The sequence below is a fragment of the Mesoplodon densirostris genome, chromosome 12, assembly GCF_025265405.1.
Source record: "Mesoplodon densirostris isolate mMesDen1 chromosome 12, mMesDen1 primary haplotype, whole genome shotgun sequence".
Classification (NCBI taxonomy): Eukaryota; Metazoa; Chordata; class Mammalia; order Artiodactyla; family Ziphiidae; genus Mesoplodon; species Mesoplodon densirostris.
This window is the reverse complement of record NC_082672.1, coordinates 22,094,778-22,117,005: the sequence shown is the minus strand read 5'-3', so window position 1 is coordinate 22,117,005 and position 22,228 is coordinate 22,094,778. Positions and strand designations below refer to the sequence as shown.

Below are 22,228 nucleotides of genomic sequence, written 5' to 3'. Positions count from 1 at the left end.
ACTATAGCTAGAACAATTAAACAACGATTAACACAAACATTTATTGAATATGTACTCTATGTCAGGTACTGTGATGAATGCTTTCTCTGTGTTGTCAGTTTTACTCCTGCACAGCACGATTCAGTTATTCTCTCTAACCCCGTTTTAGAGATGTGTGAACTGAGGTTTAAATAAGTTAACTGTCTGTCCCAAGATCACAAAGCTAGTGAATGAAAAACTAGAATTCCACCCAGGTCTAAATTGAGAGCCTTTCCATTAACCACTGTTCTTCTCATCCCACACCTGCAAAAGTTTCCAATTCATTGATTGGTATATTTTGCATAGAGGAGCCCGCCGTTGGCCTCCTTCTTCATTTTGCTCATTAAAGTTAACAAACAAACCAAAAAGCATGCCTTTCTCTTTAACTTCAGCTCTTTAGTTGAAGGGAAAAGGAAGAAAAATTTAAAATGCCAGTCCCCTGGAGATGACCTGAGAACCTTATTATCTCCCACACACGGAGGATGCCGTGCAGAGGATCAGGGAAGGAGGAAGGGAAAGCGTGGCTTACTCTTCAAGTTGGCATCTTGCAACCCATGCAAGGCAGGATTCTGGGGTGACGTGTGACTACTGGTGGCCTTGACCTAAGCAGACAAGTTTCCCCCTGAAAAGTAGCGTTGTTTAAATGTTTAACAAACACTTTGTTTAATAGGGGGAAAATAAAGCTATTTAAAAAGCATAGGCAAATTAGGGCTTCCCTGGTGGCTCAGTGGTTAAGAATCCGCCGGCCAATGCAGGGGACACAGGTTCGAGCCCTGGTCCGGGAAGATCCCACATTCCGTGGAGCAGCTAAGCCCGTGTGCCACAACTACTGAGCCTGTGCTCTAGAGTCTGCGAGCCACAACTACTGAGGCTGCATGCCACAACTACTGAAGCTCACGCGCCTAGAGCCCGTGCTCCGAAACAAAGAGAAGCCTCCGTGATAAGAAGCCCGCGCACCACAATGAAGAGTAGCGCCCGCTCACCGCAACTAGAGAAAGTCCGCACACAGCAACGAAGACCTAACGCGGCCAAAAATAAATAAATAAAATAAATACATTTATATTTTAAAAAAGCATAGGCAAATTGTAACTCTTACCTTTCCTTCATGTAAAAAAAAATTTAATGCTTGAGTCTCAAGTTTTTCAACACAGCTGGAGAAATAGAATCACCACTAGACTAAGCCCACAATGGGTGGAGTTCACAAAAATGGAAAGTTAGAGGAAACCCCATTAACTGAGAGTTAACATTGCCTCATGAAAAGAGAAGAAATCTAGTTCAGGACACCTCCAAGAGAGCAATGAGCTAAACAAACAGCTCTAACCGCACAGTGATTTAAGGAACTTCCTGAAGTTCTTTTCCCTCCTTGCTGTCAGTGCATTAAATTTAAGTTGGCTGGTAATCCTTGGGCTCTGGGAAAATCAAATGGTTAGTTTATGGTCAATTTCTCTCAATGATTATCTTTCAGAAAATGTGTGAGTTGTGAGAGAGAATGGGAGTACTTAATTCATCCTGCTGTTGAAAAATAGAATTGGATGACAGGTCCTAGGTGCTGCTGCTAAGAGGCTTTCAGCAACTGCTGTGCTCAGCCATGGATATTTCAGTGAAATAAATAACCAAAAGAAGTCTAAGAATTTGCAAGAGGAAGTGTTTTCATACTATGGCTTAGCAAAAACATCTCTATATTAAATCTACTTGCAAATTTAAACTGTATCAGGGGAAGGGAGATGGGTTTATATAATCCAAGTAGCACAGGAAATATTAAATACTTCATGTTTTTAAAACAAGGTGACGTCATTGGCAAGGCACTTTTTTCTCTAGGAAATTGAAGGCCCCATCCACCAGTAAGAGGTAGGAAGAATTATTCACTGTGGGAGAAAGTCTGACATACTCACAGCCCTGCCTAATGTTTGTGGTGCCTCTGGAAAACAAGAACTGCCCTGTTTTATCTCATCATATTTTCAAGCTGCAAAACAAAAAGAGGAGCAGAGGTAGGGAAAATAAGGAAATTCTGGGAATCCATGGCCTTCAAATAGAGGAAACTGCTGCCAGGAATCACATTAACTTACTACTTGATCATATATGGGTTTTAAGAAATAGGATTCTTAAGGATTTCTAGAATGAAGGAAGGGATTTTACACAGGATTAAAAAAAGATAGAGGCAGCCAATGTACATCAAACAGAACTACAAACTGAGGACTTTTTTTTTCAAAGGTTTACAATCTAGCAAGTGGAACATCTTAGAAAGACATATAACAATTATGCTGTCCACTCGTTTCCCAGAGGGCCAATCCAGGGATAGAAAATCATTAGTGGGACCACAGATGAGAGTTATGCACTTTACACTTTTCTGCCTAAACACTGTGGTCAATTTTTCAGAAGTTTTCAATGTGCATTATTACTGCAATGCTTTCTAATATTCTCCCCTTTACATTCCTCCTCAAATAAATCTGCTTAGCCATCCTGAAATATTATACACAAAATTAACAAAAGACATAAACAGGGGGATACTAATCCAGTTGGCAGGGGAAAGCCACAAGGGATATTTGTTAGGACACTTAGGTCCCAGGGGACCGACTTGAAAACTTGAAACCTAAAATACCATGACTCTTGGCCATGACTGCGCACAAGGGAAATCACACTAGTAACTCTCCTGCACTTGGCCCAGCTGTCTTCGACGTTTCTGTTTGTAAAGTCAGTGTTACTTATGGTGACCAGGCATTTTTAAGTGGTCCTCTAGCCAAGCAAAAGGGTTCTACTATGCGGCTCTACAACTTTTATTTGATACATTTTCCTTTTCCTTTTCTGTGTCTTGGTATTTTACTGGGTTTTCTTCCTTACTTGTCACTTACTTAAGCTTCTCCCTCACCCTCACTCTATTTTATTTCTGGTATCTGGAACTTGCTCATTTGCCCTTTCTCCAGTTCAGCTTCTCAGCTTATACTATAAGCTGTGTCTTGTTTCTTCGTATTTCTTTTTTCTTGTAAATGTTATATTCTAATATTTTCCTATACGTATGCCACATTCTCTTCAGTGTATCCTTTTAAACATTTAAATGAAGTTAACTTTAAGATGTGCAAATTAAAGAACATTTGAAAAAATAGAAAAATGTAGAAACAAGACAGAAGACCCCTCATTGTTCTTCAGACAAAGAAGTCACTGTTAACACTAGAATGTGTTCTTTTTAGACTGGTTTACACACAAGACTTTTTAAAACTTTTTAAAATGTTTGATAGTATACGTAGGCTTTGATAGTCTTTGATGTCTAAATATGATAATGTTAAGTGTTTTTCTTAATATGTTTTAATGGCTACATAATTGAGTGGATAGATCTTAGTTTAAAAACCGTTTCCTCGTTGTAGATCATTAAGATAATTTTTAATTATTTTACTATTGTAAATAGTGTTAGGGAAAATATCTTTGTTTACTAAGCCAAGTAAGGGTGTATTTTCATTTTGTGTTTCTTTGTTTTATTTAGGGTGATTATTATTTCTTTAGCATAGATCCCAGAAGTGCAATTACAGTCTTTGGGAAAGGGTTTGGAGGCCTTGATAATAAGGTCAACTTGCTTTCAAAACAGTATTTGCAATGTACTCTTTGTCTGGCGTTCATGAGTGTGTGTTTTTCACCTCATTCCTGCAACATTAAGTATTCTCATTTTAAAAGAAAGGTTTGCTAATATAATATGTGAAAATGGCTTTTCTCTTGAATGAAACTGCTTATTAGTAAGGGTGCATACATTTCCATGAATCTGTTTATTATCAGCCCTTATTCATTAGGTCTTTCACCTCTTCTTTCCTTTCCATCACCTCGTGCCCACATGCTAATTTCCTATGCTCATCCTTAGTCCCTTCTGCTCGCTTTTTAACCCCCAAAGTTAATTTTGTAATTCTCTTTTGTCTCATGTCCAGTAACTTGTGGGGCAGTGGGACCCAAACTGCATTTTAAGAGCATTTCTGTGAGTTGTTCTCAGCAGGTGTCTTCAAGGCCCCAAGTTCTTTTTTTGTCCCCCACTGTGAAAAACGGATTGGCAGCTGGTGACGGGCAGGGCACTGGTGCTTGGCACTCACAGGAAGCCTTGCAGGAGGTGCCCAGAGTCACAGTGGAGGAAGTGTGGCCAGGCCAGCACAAGGTGGGGGACCAGATGTCGCCCGATTATGTTCCATTGAAATCCAAACAAAGCCCCAGATTCAGGATCATTTCCTTGAGACTCCTCAGTTGGAAACTGGCACCGATTCAGAACCTCACAACAGCTGGTCTCCCCATGCTAGGATTTATGTGCCTTGCAGGAAACTTTACCTGTGTGTTATCGATTGATTTCTGTAAAGCAATCAAACAGTGTCTCGAAGACCCAAAGCGTACTGCTCTCTGCCGCAAATAAAAAGAGCCCGTATATCACTGAACACGTGAGCAGTCTTATTACAGGCTTGGGAACGCTGAGAAGGATGCGTTGTCCTTGTTATTTATGCCACCCATGGTAACCTTGAGGCTGTATCCTGACATTTGCAGCTTGGCAATGACAATGCTCCACTCTTGTTAGGAGACTAAACCCACCCTTTGGAAATAAATTCTATTATAAAATAAGCTTTCAGGGGACACCAGCAGATGAGAAATCGTGCTTATGTTTCTCATCATCCAGTTCATGTTGGGAAATCTGAGAATCTTTCCAAAAGCTCCTTACTTGTTTTCGTCCAGGTCATTTGCATCTATGCCGTCCACTTTCCTCCTCTCAAGGAAGGTGAGCCGGAAGCCTGACAATTTCCTTTTCTGAATATCAAGGAGGAAAAGCAAACATAAACCGTCACCCCCAAAGATATTGTAGTTGCTTGTGCTGAGCAGCAGAGGAAGGTTTTAATTTGAAAACAAAACAGGTATTCTTAAGAAAAACTAGAACAAAGGATAGTGAAAGTACATCAATTGATCTAATATTTAGCTAAATACGTATTCCTGACCTAGATCCAGGAACTCTATTTTAAGCATCGCCTTTATAACTGGCTGCTCCTGCTGTTTCCATCACCTGATAAGGTCTGGGTGACTCTCTCTTCCTCTCTCCCTCTCCCTCTGACTGCCTGGCAGTCCTCAACCCAGATTCTCAGACCTCACAGTGAGATTCTGGAGCTAGCCCTCTCCATTAGAAACAAACAAAATAAATTGTTTCCATTCCCCAAAGGAATGTGCTAAAGCCTTTTTTCCTCTTTAACATGGATGCAATTTAAATTTGGCAAGAGCTGGACACAGTATACCTCACTCTGAGGAGAAAGCCTTGTGAGAGGGACCCTTACAGAAAGACCCCTTGGGCCTCCCTGTGAACTGTCAGTGACAGAAAGTAAGCAGGTCATGCCCTCAGCATCCACAGGGTTTCCGCAGAATCCTCAGCCGTTCCCTCATTCCACAAAAACGTCTTCAGTACCTACTATCTGAAAACCCTGTGTGCATGTACCTCCCCGGCTGTTCCCGCAAGGCTGTGAAGTCAGAGCTTCTTACAGTGTGCATTTCGTTCCTTTCATCTCTTACCACACCAGGGGTGCCCAGATATCGTTCAGTGACGTTTCTCTTCATTACTCTGATTCAGAATCCTGCTTGTCTGTAATGCTCCGTAGGTGAGGAATGAAAGGGAAATAAGGATAAGACATGGCCCATTCATGGCAGGCATTAAAGGGAAATCACCTGAGATGATCTGTCAAAAATTGATCAAAGACAATAATGTGATCAAGGGCCAACTCAAGCAGAACCAAAGAAGATGCACATGACTCAGAAAAGCAGCCCTGGCCCTTGCCAGTGTCCTGCTTCTTTCTCCTTCCCTTCCCTGTTCCTCATCGACGTTGGTAAAACATTTCCTGCTCAAGAATCTAACAGATTCCAACATTTTTGCTCAAACACTGGATGTCATCTTGTTTCCCCTGGACTGGGGCAGTCATCTCAGAGGATCAGACCCCAGGTCAGTTAAGGCCAGGGGAAAGGGTCCTCTGAGGTCATGGTGGAGATGGACTTATTTGTCTTTCCTTAACTCTAAAAACACTTGATATTCCTTTTTTTTTTTTGAATAATTATTTTTGAATTTTATTTTATTTTTTTATACAGCAGGTTCTTATTAGTTATCCATTTTATACGTATTAGTGTATACATGTCCATCCCAATCTCCCAGTTCATCCCACCACCATCAACACCCCCCGCCACTTTCCCCCCTGGTGTCCATACGTTTGCTCTCTACATCTGTGTCTCTATTTCTGCCCTGCAGACCGGTTCATCTGTACCATTTTTCTAGGTTCCACATATATGCGTTAATATACGATATTTGTTTTTCTAAAGACACTTGATATTCTTAATGTACCCTAGCCTGTCCTAGTGATCCCTTATTCATTGATCATACTCACAAATCCACCAAAACATTTACTGAATCAATTTATACTTTGAGTCCGTTCCACTTTCATAACCCCTCCTAGGGCACAGCACACAGCTTTTTATATTCCTCAGCTCACTTTATCCCTAGCCCCAGTGTTCTGGGAACCGGCTGTCGTGTCCAGTTCACACAACCCATAATGGTTCTCATTTTATACCTTTTGAACAGTCTTTCTCTCATCCATTCTCCCTTCATCCTCTTCAATTCTTGAAACTGAAAAGATTCTCAAGGCTCCAAGTGAGCTCTGACCCCATCCTGCTTCTTTCTTTAGTGGCTCCCATAAAGCTTAGATTCATGACTATCAAAGTGAGAGGAGCATTGGGTCAGGGAGACATTTGGCTGGAGCAAGGGGTTGACCTGCAGACAGAAAGTGACGAACAGCCCTTAAAAGTCCACTGTCCACTAATGAGGAAGATTCCTGGTGAAGTGTCATAAATTCCACTCATCACTATAGACACTGGGGATTTTTCTGTTCACCTAAGATATTCGCAGAATAGTGACCTGCTCCCAAGGGGTCAACAAAAGCAGGTGTGGGGAAGAGTCCACAAGCTGTGTGTAAGCTTACAAAATGTATCTCTACCCTTGATTAGTCTGGAGAGGCTAAGGAAAATGTCAGGTTTCTTTGATTTGGCTGAACTATGAGTACAGCGTAGTTAATCCTGTGGATCTCATACTGATCCGAACAAAGCTGGCCAGCATATATGTCTTTGATTAATTATATTAAAATGGGGAGAATTAGGACTTGAAGTATACGTTTTGGCAAATAAAGTCATTTAAAATATTGGCCTGTGTGTGCAAATAACAAGGCATAAGGCCGTAAGGAAAACATAAAACTGAAGATCTTTCCTGTGATCTAGATATGGAGCGTGAAGCATTTTTCTTCCTCCAGCAACCCCTCCCAAATGCAGTGTCTCACAAGGGAATATGAGCTTTATGACAGGGGTTTCCTGGTGGTGCAGTGGTTAAGAATCCGCCTGCCAATGCAGGGGACACGGGTTCGAGCCCTGGTCCGGGAAGATCCCACATGCCGCGGAGCAACTAAGCCCATGAGCCACAACTACTGAGCCTGCGCTCTAGAGCCTGCGTGCCTCAACTACTGAGCCCACGTGCCACAACTACTGAAGCCCGCGTGCCTAGAGCCCGTGCTCCACAGCAAAAGAAGCCACCGCAATGAGAAGCCCGCGCACCGCAACGAAGACACGACACAGCCAAAAATAAAATAAATAAATTTTTTTTAAAAAAAGACCTTTACAACATCTGGATGACTGGCATTGTTCCTAGAGCCTCAGGTTCACAGGGATCAAAACTAAGTGGTCTAGCGTGTGCCTTATTCAGCCTTCCTCAGCGGAATACATTGTTCAATAGCTAAAGATCAATAACAAGTTTTAAAGAGCATGATGTGCCAGCTATGCCTTGGTTAATGAGAAACCCAGTTACATGTCAAGGAAGCTTATTAGTCATGCATGACCATATATAAAATTACGGTAGCTGCCTTTATAGCCCCCAAATTAGGCGGTAGTGAGGAATTTACCATATACTGACCAGTTTCTTGTCTCCTAAAACAGTAAGTCATAGGATGGCAGCGTAGTCATAGTCCTGCAGTGCAGTTGTGAGCTGTCAGGCTCCCATCATTGTAAATATCCCCTTGATGAGTTTCACACACAGAGGTTGGAGCTGGCTATGTGATGACCGTGGGTGTGCACTCATGATGCTGTGATGTGCTAGTCAGGTCCCCTTTGGGGACTGAAGGACTTACTTCCCCAGCAGCTGGGGCTGCGGCCTCTTCAGCCCCTCACTGAAGATCCTCTCCAGGAGCCACTCTCACCTGAACTGAGCTCTCTTGCTAAAGGTCAGGACCCCTTCCCTGGGGCAGCCCCATCCCATCACTGGTCCATGCTTGATATAAAGACCTGGCCCACTTACCCCGATTTGGGGCAACACTGAACGGCCAGCCCAGCTTCAGAGCCCTTGGTGGGGTCAGTGAAGGCCCTTGTTGACACTGCATCACAGACACACTTCTCCTCCTGCCGTACCGCCCTTCCTCCTTTTCTCCAAACAGGCACTGATCCTCAGACACTCCCTAGTAAACCTGAGTCTGCTGGTTCCCATCTCAGAGTCTGCTCCACAAGGAGCCTGACCTGCGGTCCACTGTTACGGACTCTTACAGATGAGGAGCCTGGGGTCCAGAAAGGCCCCAGTTGGCTCAAAGTTATGTAGTCAACTACTGGTGAACGGCTTCCTGGTCCTGTCTTCTCTCCACCTCTCCACAGCGAGCAGAGTCTATGAAGTCACTAGAGTCTGGACTCAGTGCTGGCCACATAATCATCAGTGCAGCCTAAGCAAGACGAGAATGTGCAGGGAAATAACTGCTTGAACAAAGACCTAGAAGGAGCACTGGACTTGAGGTACTGTGCCCAGGGTAATCCATTTCTTAGATGCCTCCCTCCACCCAGCACCTACTGTCTGCACACCCACACGTCGGCAACCACCAACATTGCCTTAGGTAGAAAGTGTGTCCTTTTCTGTTTGCAAAGCCAAATTAAGAGACGACGGAGAAAAAGTTTTGAGCTTTGAGCTGAATTGCCTCTTTCTCCCTTGACTTTCCCCTATAATCTTTGGGAGAACATTTGAATACTTTGTGCTGTAAAGGTTCCTTCTGACAGTATTAGCTTATGTCATGGAATCACTGTGAAAAAGAGCTCAGTTACAGCTACTTCTATATGTGTTAAATAGTGCTTCTGCAAAAGCTTGAATTTAGTTTAATAGATAATAGAGATGAACTTCAAGATTAAAACTGAAATCTTCCCCATTCCTTAAGTTTGTTGGTATGTGTGTGTGTGTGCATTTGTGTATGTATACGTATGGGTGTGTGTATGTGTGTGTTTGCACGGGTATGTGTGAGTTTATGTGTGTGTGAATGTATGGGTGTGTGTTTGCATGGATGTGTGTGGGGGGGTTTTTGCATGGATATGATTGCGTGGATATGTGTGTGTTTGCATTGTGTATGTGTGTGTATGCACTCACGTGTATGCATGGATGTGTTTGCATGTATGTATGTATGGGTGTGTTTGCATGGATGTGTTTGCATATGCCTTATGGTGTATGCATATGTGTGTTTGCATGTGTGTGTGTGCACATGCGCATTCTCTATTAACATGATGCCATTGGCAGGGTGCATGTCACTCTCTGGAGACTCACGGCTCTCTGCTTTCGATTACACTCAGTCTAGTCCAAAACCCCTCTGAACTAATCCTAATCAACTTGGAAGCCACCAGTCTCAGGCATGAGGCTGTCAAATGTGAGTGTTTGCAGATGTCAGTGAGGATGGCAGGAATCCAGGAAGACAGATCAAGGCTTAGTCACTGAAAAATGCATGCCAGTGCATCCTAGCTCCAGAGCGCCATCGCAGCCATAAGAAAAATGTGTCGTGACAATAAATCAATAACCTCTTGGAGATGATTCTTTTCTGAAATATCCCTGATTAATTATGCCAACGCACACTTGGCCACAGTACTTTGCTCCAGCATTAACTTAATGCTTTTTGCGTGAAGCAGGATTATAACTCGTTCTCATAAGTCAAATTTGACATTTCAAATTGGGCTTTAAAGGTTTGGGTTATAGATTTTATAACGTCTTCATGTCAAACATAATTGCTCTTATTGCTGCAATCAATAAACGTTTGCCAATCAATCAGAATAACATTTATTTTATCATAAACAAGGCTAAATTAAAACCATTTGAAATCATTGTATTTAAAGACTCAGTGAAGAAGGTTCTTTAGGACCATTGAAATCTGCTTGTGCACTGCGGTGGAAGAGTGCGGGGAAATTACCAAAGTTGATGGAAATGTGTTACTAGTCTCTCACTTCAAAAGAATTAATGCCTCTCTATATTTTGTGAACATGTAGCTTTAGTTGGGGGACTTAGTCCCAGATGAATATGGTTTGGGGCAAAGTAGTCCCCTTCCTTTCTGTAATAGAAAAGTATAATTGTTGTACCTTCAAGACGAAGGTACTTTTTAATTTATTTATATACTGCATCCAGGAACTTATTTTTTTTATTCATCTTAAATTGCCAGGGTTGTTTTTTTTTTTTAAATAATAAAACTAATGGGAAATAGGGTTTACCTAAGGGAAAGTCATACTATCATGGTCCTTGAACAAAGGTTTGTTGAGACCCTGTTAAGTTGCCTGCACGGAGAAGAGAGCTGAGTGTATGGCGGTCAGTAAAGCTTGTTTCTTCTCCCTAAAGAAGTGTTCCCCACGCCTCAGGGTCCCCTTCTTCGAGTTCACTGTAGCATTATGTGGCTTATTAATATTCAGTATCTTCACAGCTGCGTCGGCCTAGAATAGTGGCCACATCACTCCTGTTAATAACAGCCCGTTGACCGGAACTCGTCCCAACGGCCCCACCTATCTGTGAAGGGGTAGAGATCTGTGAGGGATGATTCTCTGATGAGCAGAAAATGACCTTGCCGTAAGTGTGTACTAAAGAGAAGGTCCCAAATATCAAGGAGATTATAATCAGAGAGAAGAGCATGAGCAAAGGCATGGCCATGGAAAGCCTCTTGGTGGAACGGTGAAGTTGCCAGTACAGAGCGGTATGAGATTAGTCTAGAAAAGCAGGCTGAGTCCGATAGATAGTAAGTCTCTGAAGGCAACGCTAAGAAACTTGGATTTTGTTCTGAAGATAGTGAGAATCTTACAGAGAAGGGAATCAAGTGGTCAGAATAATACTCTGACAGTGGAGGATGCGGATGTGCATGCATGAGTGGATTCTATGGAGCTCAAAATGATTTTTGAGAAGCATATGAATTACATTACAATCCTAGTTTCTTATTTTTTCAGTTTCTTTTTTAATTTCAGAGCACTCCTAATAATGAGTTTCGTTTTTCTATACTTGCTCCCTGAACTTGACTGTGTGTAACGACGATCTTTAAGAATGCTGTAAACTTTACTGATGACAGGAACACTTGATTAAATTTCCTTTCCTTGCCTTCTACTGAGACTATATCTCCCATTGCTTTTCCTTCCACCCCTCTTCAACCCACCCACTAAATGCTTTCCAAGTACTTTTAAGGAGAGTAGACCAAAGAAAACATAAGAAACTCACACTGCAGAGAGTGCCTGTCTGTGTCAGTGGATTGGGGTTATTCTTATTCCTGCCTCTCTGCCTACCTGAGGCCCTTAGTACCCATAGGATTTACCCCCAAACATGAGCACAAAGTCTGGTCTGACAGTCTGCCTTTTTTTTTTTTTTTTTTTTTTTTGCGGTACGCGGGCCTCTCACTGTTGTGGCCCCTCCCATTGCGGAGCACAGGCTCCGGACGCGCAGGCTCAGCGGCCATGGCTCACGGGCCCAGCTGCTCCGCGGCATGTGGGATCCTCCCGGACCGGGGCACGAAACCGCGTCCCCTGCATCGGCAGGCGGACTCTCAACCACTGCGCCACCAGGAAGCCCTGCCTTTTAAACTTGGGTGTAGAGGCCACTCATCTCTCAGCCCCTGAGTCCCCCTGAGGTGAATGGCTGGGTGAGGGAAGGGCCAGGCTCCTTCTCACAGGCACAGCCATGAGGCCAAGAGCTTCCCTTCCCTGTACCCATTCTTCCATTGACAGTTCCCAATCCTCACGTCTTCCCAAGGGCTTCACTGGTCATAGAGCATCACCGTTAAAGGATAAGCTCAGAAGCCAAAGTGCCCAAGTCTAAGCCCAAACCCACCACCTTCCAGTTGGTAACCTCAAGCAACTTCTCAACTTCTCTGTGCCTCAGGTTTTGTAAAACAGAATTGATGTTAACATATGCCTCAGAGGAGCAATGTGAGATGTAAATGACTTTAATCCACGTAGGGGACTGGCATGCAGTAGATATTAGATGATATTATTGAGCACTTTGTCTTAAGTGAGAAATATCCCAAAATAAATTAATTTTTGTATATACTGTACAAGCCACTTTTACTATAGAATCTCATACAATCCTCATGCAGCCCTAATGAATTTGGTCTTTTCTGAGCTGAGAGACTCCACGTTTGTATTAGCCTAATTGAAATGCATTCCCAAGAACAGCCAGCCGTCTATTGGGGCAAGGATCTTTGTCTGCTCTGTTCTGGGATATATTTAAATACCTGAAATCGTGAGTGGCACATGGCAGGAATACAATCAGCATTTATTGAATGAATGAACAAACAAGCAAGCTTGAGGAGCAGTGTGTGCCACAGTAAAAACACAGGTTTGTGGTCTGGTAGATCTGAGGTCTGAGGCTGGCTGCACCGTTTACTGGTTCTACATGACCTCTGACAAGTTAACCCCTCTGTTCCTCCATTTCTTCATTTATAAAATGAAGGTGGAAATACCAATTTCAGGGCTTCCCTGGTGGCGCAGTGGTTGAGAGTCCGCCTGCCGATGCAGGGGACACGGGTTCGAGCCCCGGTCGGGGAGGATCCCACATGCCACGGAGCGGCTGGGCCCGTGAGCCATGGCCGCTGAGTCTGCGCGTCTGGGGCCTGTGCTCCACAACGGGAGAGGCCACAACAGTGAGAGGCCCGCGTACCGCAAAAAAAAAAAAAAAAGAAGAAGAAGAAAAAAGAAAAACCAATTTCATTAGAGTTGCTCTAAAAATTAAACATGATGCTGGTGCAAAATGTTTAGCATAGAACTGAGCTTATTTTAGTAGCTCAGGAAATGGTAGCCATTCTTATCACTATGTATTCAGTATTTCTGCACATAAATGAATGACGGGGGAAGCGACATAAGACACAGAGGGATGAATGAAGTCATTAGCGTGTTTACCTATCATATATATGCTTTGCCAGAATTAAGACCAGCTTTCTTTTTTAACCTTTCCCCTATGCTGTTTTCAGTATTATGGTAATTATTAAAGTAAAAGAGAAGAGAGTAGAAACGAGGAAATTGTAGGTGAAAAGGCTGAGGAGAGGTAGGGGAGAGGGGAGGCTGAGGAAGACCTAGAAGAAAGTCATGGAGAGAATCAAGTCCCTTTCTTGAGGAAAGAGAGAGAAGGAAAGAAAGGAGGAAGGAGAGAGGAGCATGTCGGTAGATAAATCTCTCCTCTCTGCAGTCTGTCCTCCACCCAGCCTCCAGCTTGCTCTTTCTACTATTAATACCCAAATATGTTTCTCCTGTGTCTGTATACCTTCAACTCTGTGGAGGAGTTTAAGCCTATAGAGCTAGCTCTGCTTCTCACAGGACAAAGTCCGTATACAAGTCTTCCACATTTTGGCTTCTGCCTACCTCACCTGTCCAGACTTAAGTCTTCACGCTCTTTCATGTCCTACAACGGTGACAGTCCCTCGGTGGTCTGTACTGTGCTTCACACACTATTTCTTCTTCTTGGCCTTGCGAATGAACTTCTTCCTTTACCCTTTCTTCTGCTTGTGAAGCCCTAGTCATACAGAAAAACCCGGTTGAAATGTCTCCTGCTGTGTGAATCCTTCCCTCAACCCGCCTTAGCAGACCAGATCACTCTGACCACTGCACTGTTGCGAGTCTGCACGTCTGAATGCATCTCATCATATTAGAATCACTTGATCATCTGAGGGCAGTAATTCGAGGTGCTCTTCTGTGAGAACCCCAAGCACTAATTGTGAAATGTTCACGGAAGAAGTGAATATTAGGTCATTTTCAAGTCGCTGTTACGTTTTAAGGTACAACGTGGGTTAATTCTGGAATCACATTCACAAAAAGAAGAATTCCTTTTGGTGGCCCACAGGCTGCTGGGCTGAAAAGAAGGCACCACTCTGGAGCCCCCCCAGTAATGCCGCAGACCCTGGGCACCTTGTGGATACCTTCATTAGGAAGATTCAGGAAGAGATATTAATTTCCCTCAAGTCATATTAAAAATGCTTTTTAAATGCAAAAATAACAGCCCAGTAAAATGGTGCCACTGTTTTAGCGTAATTGTTTCTGTAATGCATCATTTGCTCTTAATTGCAAGGATATGCATGGCTTGGTTTAATGCGTGGCACTATTTTGTTTATTGGGCCTAATTATTAAAACCATATCCTAAGAGCTGTCGGGGCTAATGTTAGAACTGGATGAGTCCATAAAGCATTCTGGAAATGCCTGGAACATATTGGCACTTAATAAATATTGGTTCCACCTGAATCTTAAGTTTCTGACCCTGGGTCACTTTTCTAACGTCATTCTGAGATGCCCGTGTAAGTGCATCTCAGACCGATTTGACAGCCAGCAGGAATGGGTATCCAACACCACACAGGAAAGGCACAATTTAAAAGGCTCTGACAGTTTCTGGGGAGATTCTGTGTCATATTGTACCGGCATCACCGCATTAAAACCAGCACCTCAGCCCTTAGGAGAGGGAGGCCTATGACGCGGGTAAGTTCCATTTGACTCCTGGAGACTGGAAACTACTGAGGTTAAAAACGGGCAGTTTTCTGTCACTCAAAGCACTAAAATATCCCTACTGTGAAGAGAGTGAGGGAAGGTGGTGAATCCTGAGCTGACCCACCAGTAAAATTAATAATGACAGTTTCTGGTGGCAGGATAAAACATTTGGTCAGGGTTAAAAATGTAGGTTTTTTAGAGCCTGCATCAGCTTTATTTCCAAGCTTCCTGGGATGACATTGCCGAGTCCTCACATCCACTGACTCTAAAGTTATGCTTGCTCCAGGGGAAGCCCCACCCCAGCTCTGCGCATGCCCCACCCAACGCTGCTTTTCCCTGCGTTCATCAAACGTTTGCCTTCTTTGGAGAGCCTGGAAGATTTGCAAAGGTTAGCATCAGTTAGTGTTTTGTGATTTTTTTTTTTTTTTTTTTTGGCCAATCTTTCTCATGTCACCCTTCCTATCGTTTTAGAACACATTTTGCTAACACGATGGGCTTTATCTTCAAGCTTGGAAATTCCTTCTTTATTACAGCACAAAAATTTCTATTTTAATCCCCTTTTACTCTAGAGGTGGTTAAGGGCTGGGGGGAGCAAAGGAACAAAATATTCATGTTACAATATGGAATTAATAAGAATTATTAATTTTACCTTTCTGTATCCTAGAGCAGTTTTCCATATTATTTTTATTTATGATATACCTGTCAATTGTTAGGACATCATAAGGACTCTCCCTCACTGCATCCTCCCCGGGAAGTCTGGTCACACCTCTAGCCCTGCCTGCAGCCAAGTACCCACAAGAATGCAGGTGCTCTGAACGTGTACACACACACACACACACACACATGCACACAGCCATCCCTCAGCTTTTTATTTACGATCAAAAGTTGTCATAGGATAAGGGCTTCCCTGGTGGCACAGTGGTTGAGAGTCTGCCTGCCAATGCAGGGGACACGGGTTCAAGCCCTGGTCTGGGAAGATCCCACATGCCGCGGAGCAACTGGGCCATGAACCACAATTACTGAGCCTGCGCGTCAAGAGAGACCACGATAGTGAGACGCCCGCGCACCGCTATGAAGAGTGGCCACCACTTGCCACAACTGGAGAAAGCCCTCGCGTGGAAACAAAGACCCAACACAGCCATAAATAAATAAAAATTTTTTAAAAAAAGTTGTCATAGGATATAAGGAAAACTAGATATCCTGACAACCATAAAGGCAAGAACTGTGGTCTACTGTCGTGGGGACCACCATGAGCACTACTCCACTGGAATCCAGTAAATCAAATGCCACAGGAGCTAGGCCCAACAATCTCATTTTTAAGAAGCTCACCTGGCGATTTGATGCATCCATTACTTTGAGGACATTCCCAGAGGTCTGCCTGTACTCTACAGATGCAAATAAGTGGATATGGGGTTGCCGACTCTCTCATTATCCAGGTAGGCAGGGGCTGGTCTGGCACACCTCATGTTCAAAAGCTGCTTTTGCTTCCAAGGAAGAAACAATTCTTTTTGTCTTTTTTTTAAATTCATTTTTATTAGCAAGTAGTTGATTTACAATGTTGTGTTAGTTTCTGCTGTACAGCAAAGTGAGTCAGTTATACATATGCATATATCAACTCTTTTTTAGATTCTATTCCTATACAGATCATTACAGGATATTGAATAGAGTTCCCTGGGCTATACAGTAGGTCCTTATTAGTTATCTATTTAATATATAGTAGTGTGTATATGTCAATCCCAATCTCCCAATTTATCCCTCCCCCGCCTTCCCCCTTGGTAACCATAAGTTTGTTTTCTACATCTGTGACTCTATTTCTGTTTTGTAAATAGGTTCATTTATGCCATTTTTTTAGATTCCACGTATAAGCGATATCGTATGATATTTGTCTTTCTGTCTGACTTATTTCACTCAGTATGACAATCTCTAGGCCCATCCATGAGGCTGCAAATGGCATTATTTTGTTCTTTTTTATGGCTGAGTAATATTCCATTGTATATATGTACCACATCTTCTTTATCCATTCCTCTGTTGATGGACATTTAGGTTGCTTCCATGTCCTGGCTATTCAAAAAGATACATGTATTCCACTGTTCACTGAAACAATTTTTAATCTTTGTTCATATGGTATGGTAGCAGTACTCTTCTATTTTAAAAAAAAAATACTTTGGAGAGAAGGAGAAAGACCAGAGAAATGGCAGGTGAACAGAGTCCTCAAATCTTGTTTAATATTTTTTGTGTTGTACACTCTGACTGCAGCCACAGATGCTAGAGCTCTAAAGTAATCTTGAGTGCGCCCCTAATTCATCCGCTCCACTTGCCTGAATGTGTACTATCACACAGCATATATTTTTATCCTTCTATTTATTGCACAGCAAAGTTTATTATAAAACTTCCCTTTAGTTTATAGGCTACTGAATGCCATCACAGATAATGAAAATGTTTTTCCCCATAGCAAGTCTAGATCCTTCTTGTGTCATGTAAATTCATTTCTTTAATCTTGTTAAATACCATTAAGTTCCTCCATCAATACCTAAACTTCCTACTCATCTATCTTTCCATTTTTCTGGCAAAAGAACACCTGTTCATAAATCAAATAATTTAGCATTTAGAAGGTACAGCTACAATTTACAGATAATCTGTTCCAGTGCATAGGTGTGTCTCTGATTGTATGTGAGATAATCTATGTGGTACAGGGGCCTGGCATTAAATGGTATTGAGTCACCTGGTGAAAAGGTAGTTCTCCCTCAATTATCTTTCAGTCCTTCTGATTTCATTTAGGAGTCTGTATTGCATTCTAGTATGTCTTTAATGCCCCTCTAATACTGACTAACATCCCTATTTAGCAGGCCTCAGAATCAAACAGGCAAACATGTCTATCAAACATTTATTAAGATCAATTAGTTTTCATTGTATTTGTTTTTGTGGTTATCTTTCTTAATGTGTTCCATTTATGAGAGTTTATAAATCTCATAAGTTTTCCTTTAAATATATTTATTTAAGAAAAAATGTGAATTGACTAAGAAAATAATTTTCTTTTGCCCTACGTGGGCCTCTCACTGTTGTGGCCTCTCCTGTTGTGGAGCACAGGCTCCGGACACGCAGGCTCAGCGGCCATGGCTCACGGGCCCAGCCGCTCAGCGGCATGTGGGATCTTCCCGGACCAGGGCACGAACCCATGTCCCCTGCATCGGCAGGCGAACTCTCAACCACTGTGCCACCAGGGAAGCCCCCCCAAAAAAATTTTTTTTAAATCAAGTAGCATGTGACAGGACTGAGTTAGGACTTTTGACTTTAGTAGGCAATTTGCATTTGTGGGTCCCTTCCTCCATGGAATATTATTCAGAATGCTATATGCCACAGGAAAGAACTCATTTAGTAAAATATGTTTTTCACAGTGAAAATCTTTTTATTTTGAGGCTCAACCAAAAAATAGTTCTTGTCTGTTGAGAGACATCGTAAGTGATCTTCAGTCATGCACTCCCACAGGTTTTTTGAGTCAAAGATTATTTAACTCTGATATCTTTTAAAGATATAACTCTAATATAGAAAACAGAGCATGGAATTTGGAGACAGACGGAACTGGTCTTGAACCCTCTCCAGACTTAATAGCTCTGTGATCTTGGGCAAGACAATTACCTTTTATGAGTCCTTATTATCTCATCCGCAGGATGGAGTTGGTAACTCCCACTTAAGATATGGTTTTGAAGATTAAATTATCTCCACCAATATTTATTGAGCCCCTCCTATGTGCCAGGCTCTTTTTTAAGTGCTACAAATACCACAGTGAACAAAACATAAGCTTACCATTCTTGTCCAGCTGATGGTCTTACATGGAGTTGAATATTTCCTTGCTGGTTCTTAAGTCATTGAAGCAGAGTGTTGCCTGGGAGTGGATTAGAACTGAATTTCTTGTACTCCTAGTTCTAAAATAATTATCCCTCTTGCTGCTACAGATTTTGAGTCACAATTAGCTACCAAAGGTTACTTAGAGATTCAGCAAGACCTTTTGTAGATTTTTTTACCGATTTTTTTTTTTTTTTTTTAGTTCATAAAACTTCAGCTACCTTCAGGGAAACATATTTGCTATAAATATTTTGCACTATTTTTACCTTCGTTAATATATACTGTTTATCAGTAAACATAATTTGCATTATAAATTTTTAGAAAGGCAGATACACATTCTTCAGTGCCTGAAAATTCTTGATGATAAACTGTTAGCCTCATATAACATTTACTGCTGGCCAGACTGACATAGGCACAGCTAGCCACTAAAAGATCTTTTGTCCTCACTTATGGAACAAGTAGCTCCTTTTTAGTGGTGATGATGCCAGAAATGGAGTGATCTGGAGAGATTTTCGTCTTTCAAAGAGATTTTTTTTTTTGCCTGGCATCACCAAAGCACATCCTAAGCTTTCCAGGTATGACATCTGATGATTAGCAAGTAGGCTAGGTAAAATAAAGTTAACTGGATAACTGGATAAGAATATTCAGATTAGTTATTTGAACTTATATAACTTTATAGAAAAATGAGTGAATTTTTACTCAGTTTGGAGCAATGGAGGAAGAGGTAGAGCTTAGATATTTTTTAATATTAATGAGTCAAAAATCACATCATCATTCTACAACCCACACAGGCTATTAGAGTCAGCATTATCTTCAGTGTAAACGTTTCATTTGCAGGTATTTTTCTTCTACGATTGATTTGATAAGTCTTGGCCTTAGTGCTAACTATATATTTGAATTTTACATGAATGCACTATTGTAAAACTGTTGTTGGCATCTCAAATTGTTGGTGAAATTCCAGGCCAATGTTATCTGAGGTGACTAGATTATAGTGAAAAAAGCCAATAAAATAGATCTTTAAAATACATACTGTCTCTGTTTTAACACACATGTACATTTTGTGTGGTCCCCTTCAGAACTAATTATACTGTTTTAAAACAATAACAGAGAAGCAAAGGATAAGGAAATATAAAGCTGCCCAACTGTGGAATCACCCACCTGACATTCTAGGCATACCATAGTCTAATTACCATGTACTGGCAGTCAGAACAGTTACGTAGAGGAGAAATTTAAAGCAAAGAATTTCCAGTGTCTTATTATTTCTTACAATATCCTATTTTTTCTATGAATATAAACAACAAGTTGCTCCAAAGATGTTCATTTTGATATCCTCACCGTGTCTTTTCCTGCCAAGGCCTACCTGTCACCTGGTTCCATTTTGCTGCAATACTTATTAGAGTTTGAAAACCATAACATTCAATTTCCTGCCGTTTCCTTGAATATGCAAACTATACAGCAAGAGCGGAACAAAGCTTCTTTCATGGCCATTAAGGAGTATCCTTAACAGAATCCAAACTTGCTGGTGGTTCAGTTCTCAGTTCCACCATCTTCTTACTCTTGGGAAACTTTCCAATGCTGGAAGGTAAATCTATGTCCTGAGCTAGTTTTACCTAAGAAGCTCTTTTTCCCTTATATCTGTCCACCAAATTTCAATGTCAAGAGTACTTGACTTTCTCCATACCATACGGAGGGGATAAGTTTTATCCCACTCTGCCCTGCTGAACTGAGTATCTGGAGTGGCCACTGGGTTCGAGAAACAAATGGAAATGTTCCACACAACTTCTTTGGGGTCTGCCTTCCAACATAGTATCTAAATCCATGCACTGCTGGCATCCTTTCTGGAAGTTAATTTGGCTTTATCTTCCAACCTGCTGCTGGCTCACACATAATTTAGCATTATGTGTCAACAGCCTTAAAATCTTCATAGCCTTTGACTATACGAAAATAATTTAAATCACTATGTTGTAGACCTGACACTAATATAATATTGTAACTCATCAATACTTCAATTAAAAAATTAAAAATAAATTTTAAAAGTAGTTTAACATTCAAAGACTTCTACAAAATATATTCATCATGATATTTTTAATAAATTAAAAATTGAAAATCTTTTAGTACTTAATGTCCAGGAATAAGAATCAGTTAAATAAATGTTGGTCAGGGAATTCCCTGGTGGTCCAGTGATTAGGACTCGGCACTTTCACTGCTGGGGCCCAGGTCCAACCCCTGGTAGGGGAACTAAGATCCCACAAGCTGCTCGGCCAAAAATAAATAAATAAATAAATAAATAAATAAATAAATAAATAAATAAATAAATAAATAAATGTTGGTACATCTATAAAATGGAGCTTTAAGCAGCTCTGGTCAGCGTTTATATTCTAGAAGTATTTCTATAATTGCACATCCAAAAGTCTCATGCTATAATCCCAAACAAAACTGCATGCACAGTATGATCTTCACTTCTTAACTGTGTATAAATAATATGAACAAAGAGTGAGGGAAAAGAACGTATAGCAAAATATTAACAGTCGTAATTTTTATTCCTTTCTTATGTTCCAACTTTTTTCCCTATATATCTTTCTATAATTTCCTGTAACGGGCATAAAGAAAATACAACTTTAAAAATTAAGATACAGAAGAAAAAGAAGGGGAGCAATTGATGGACTGCATGTGTTCACGTCCATTCTACCTCCTAGAGTGAGGAGGGAGAAGATACTGCTCTCTGCTGTGGCACTTCTGCAAGAAATTTACACTATCCACTCTCCTACTGAAGACAAATAGCTAATTAGGGGTGATGATAAGAACCTGTGTCACCTGGTCTCTGTTCTTTTTCAGCACACGACGGTTTTGCCCTTTATATTAATCGAGATGAGAACATCACACCATGCGTATCCCAGCAGGAGCAGCGGACTGGCCGCCATATGTACCTTCTCTGTTGGCTATATATTATGGTAAGGACAGTGCCTGCTGGGCTTTCTTATTGTATTAGATTTTGCACTGCTAAATTTGGGCACATATTTCATTATGGATATAATCACTAACAGATTCACACTGCGTGCCTCATTTGGTCCAAGACCTGGGCTTTGTCTCATTTCCCCAGATGCTTATATTTTTAGAAAGTATATGCCAAACCTCACACAACAGGAATTTGTTGAACAATTCCATGTAAGCAGTGGTTCTTCCAAGGCTACATTTTTCAACTCTTTTTCAAACTAAATGTTTTTCTTGGACATCAGTTTTATTGCTAAAGGGCTTTTTTGCTTGGGATTTTTTGTTGTTGTTGCTTTTTTTGGGAGTGAGGGAGTTGCAGCAAATGCAAATGAGGACAGAAGAAATGACCTCTTAGAGGAGTGACTTCTATCCTCTAAGTGAAACAAGTGAAAATGTACATTTTCCTGAGTCAGTTTAAAACCTTTTCCAGAATTTGCTATTACATATAGCATGCATTTAATGGTTTTGTTTTGAAAAATTGGAGTAAATAAATAGCAGGAAGTCTCTACTTTGTCTATTGGGCATGAATAAGCCCCAAGTGTGAGGTGCCAAATTTATCTGATAAAATAATTTTTGCCTGTTGAGTTTACTTCACTTTAATTTCAGTTCTAACCATGTTTTA

At 41.4% G+C, this 22,228-nt stretch overlaps 1 protein-coding gene across 1 annotated transcript in view; it reads left to right on the top strand.

The window, feature by feature from the left end:
* Positions 1-22,228, top strand: part of AIG1 (androgen induced 1) — a 238,728-nt gene that overhangs the window by 179,834 nt on the left and 36,666 nt on the right. Inside the window, exon 6 of the mRNA XM_060114523.1 lies at positions 21,451-21,566. Within this exon, the coding sequence (XP_059970506.1) occupies positions 21,451-21,566 (116 nt within the window). The remainder of the gene's footprint in view (positions 1-21,450; positions 21,567-22,228) is intronic.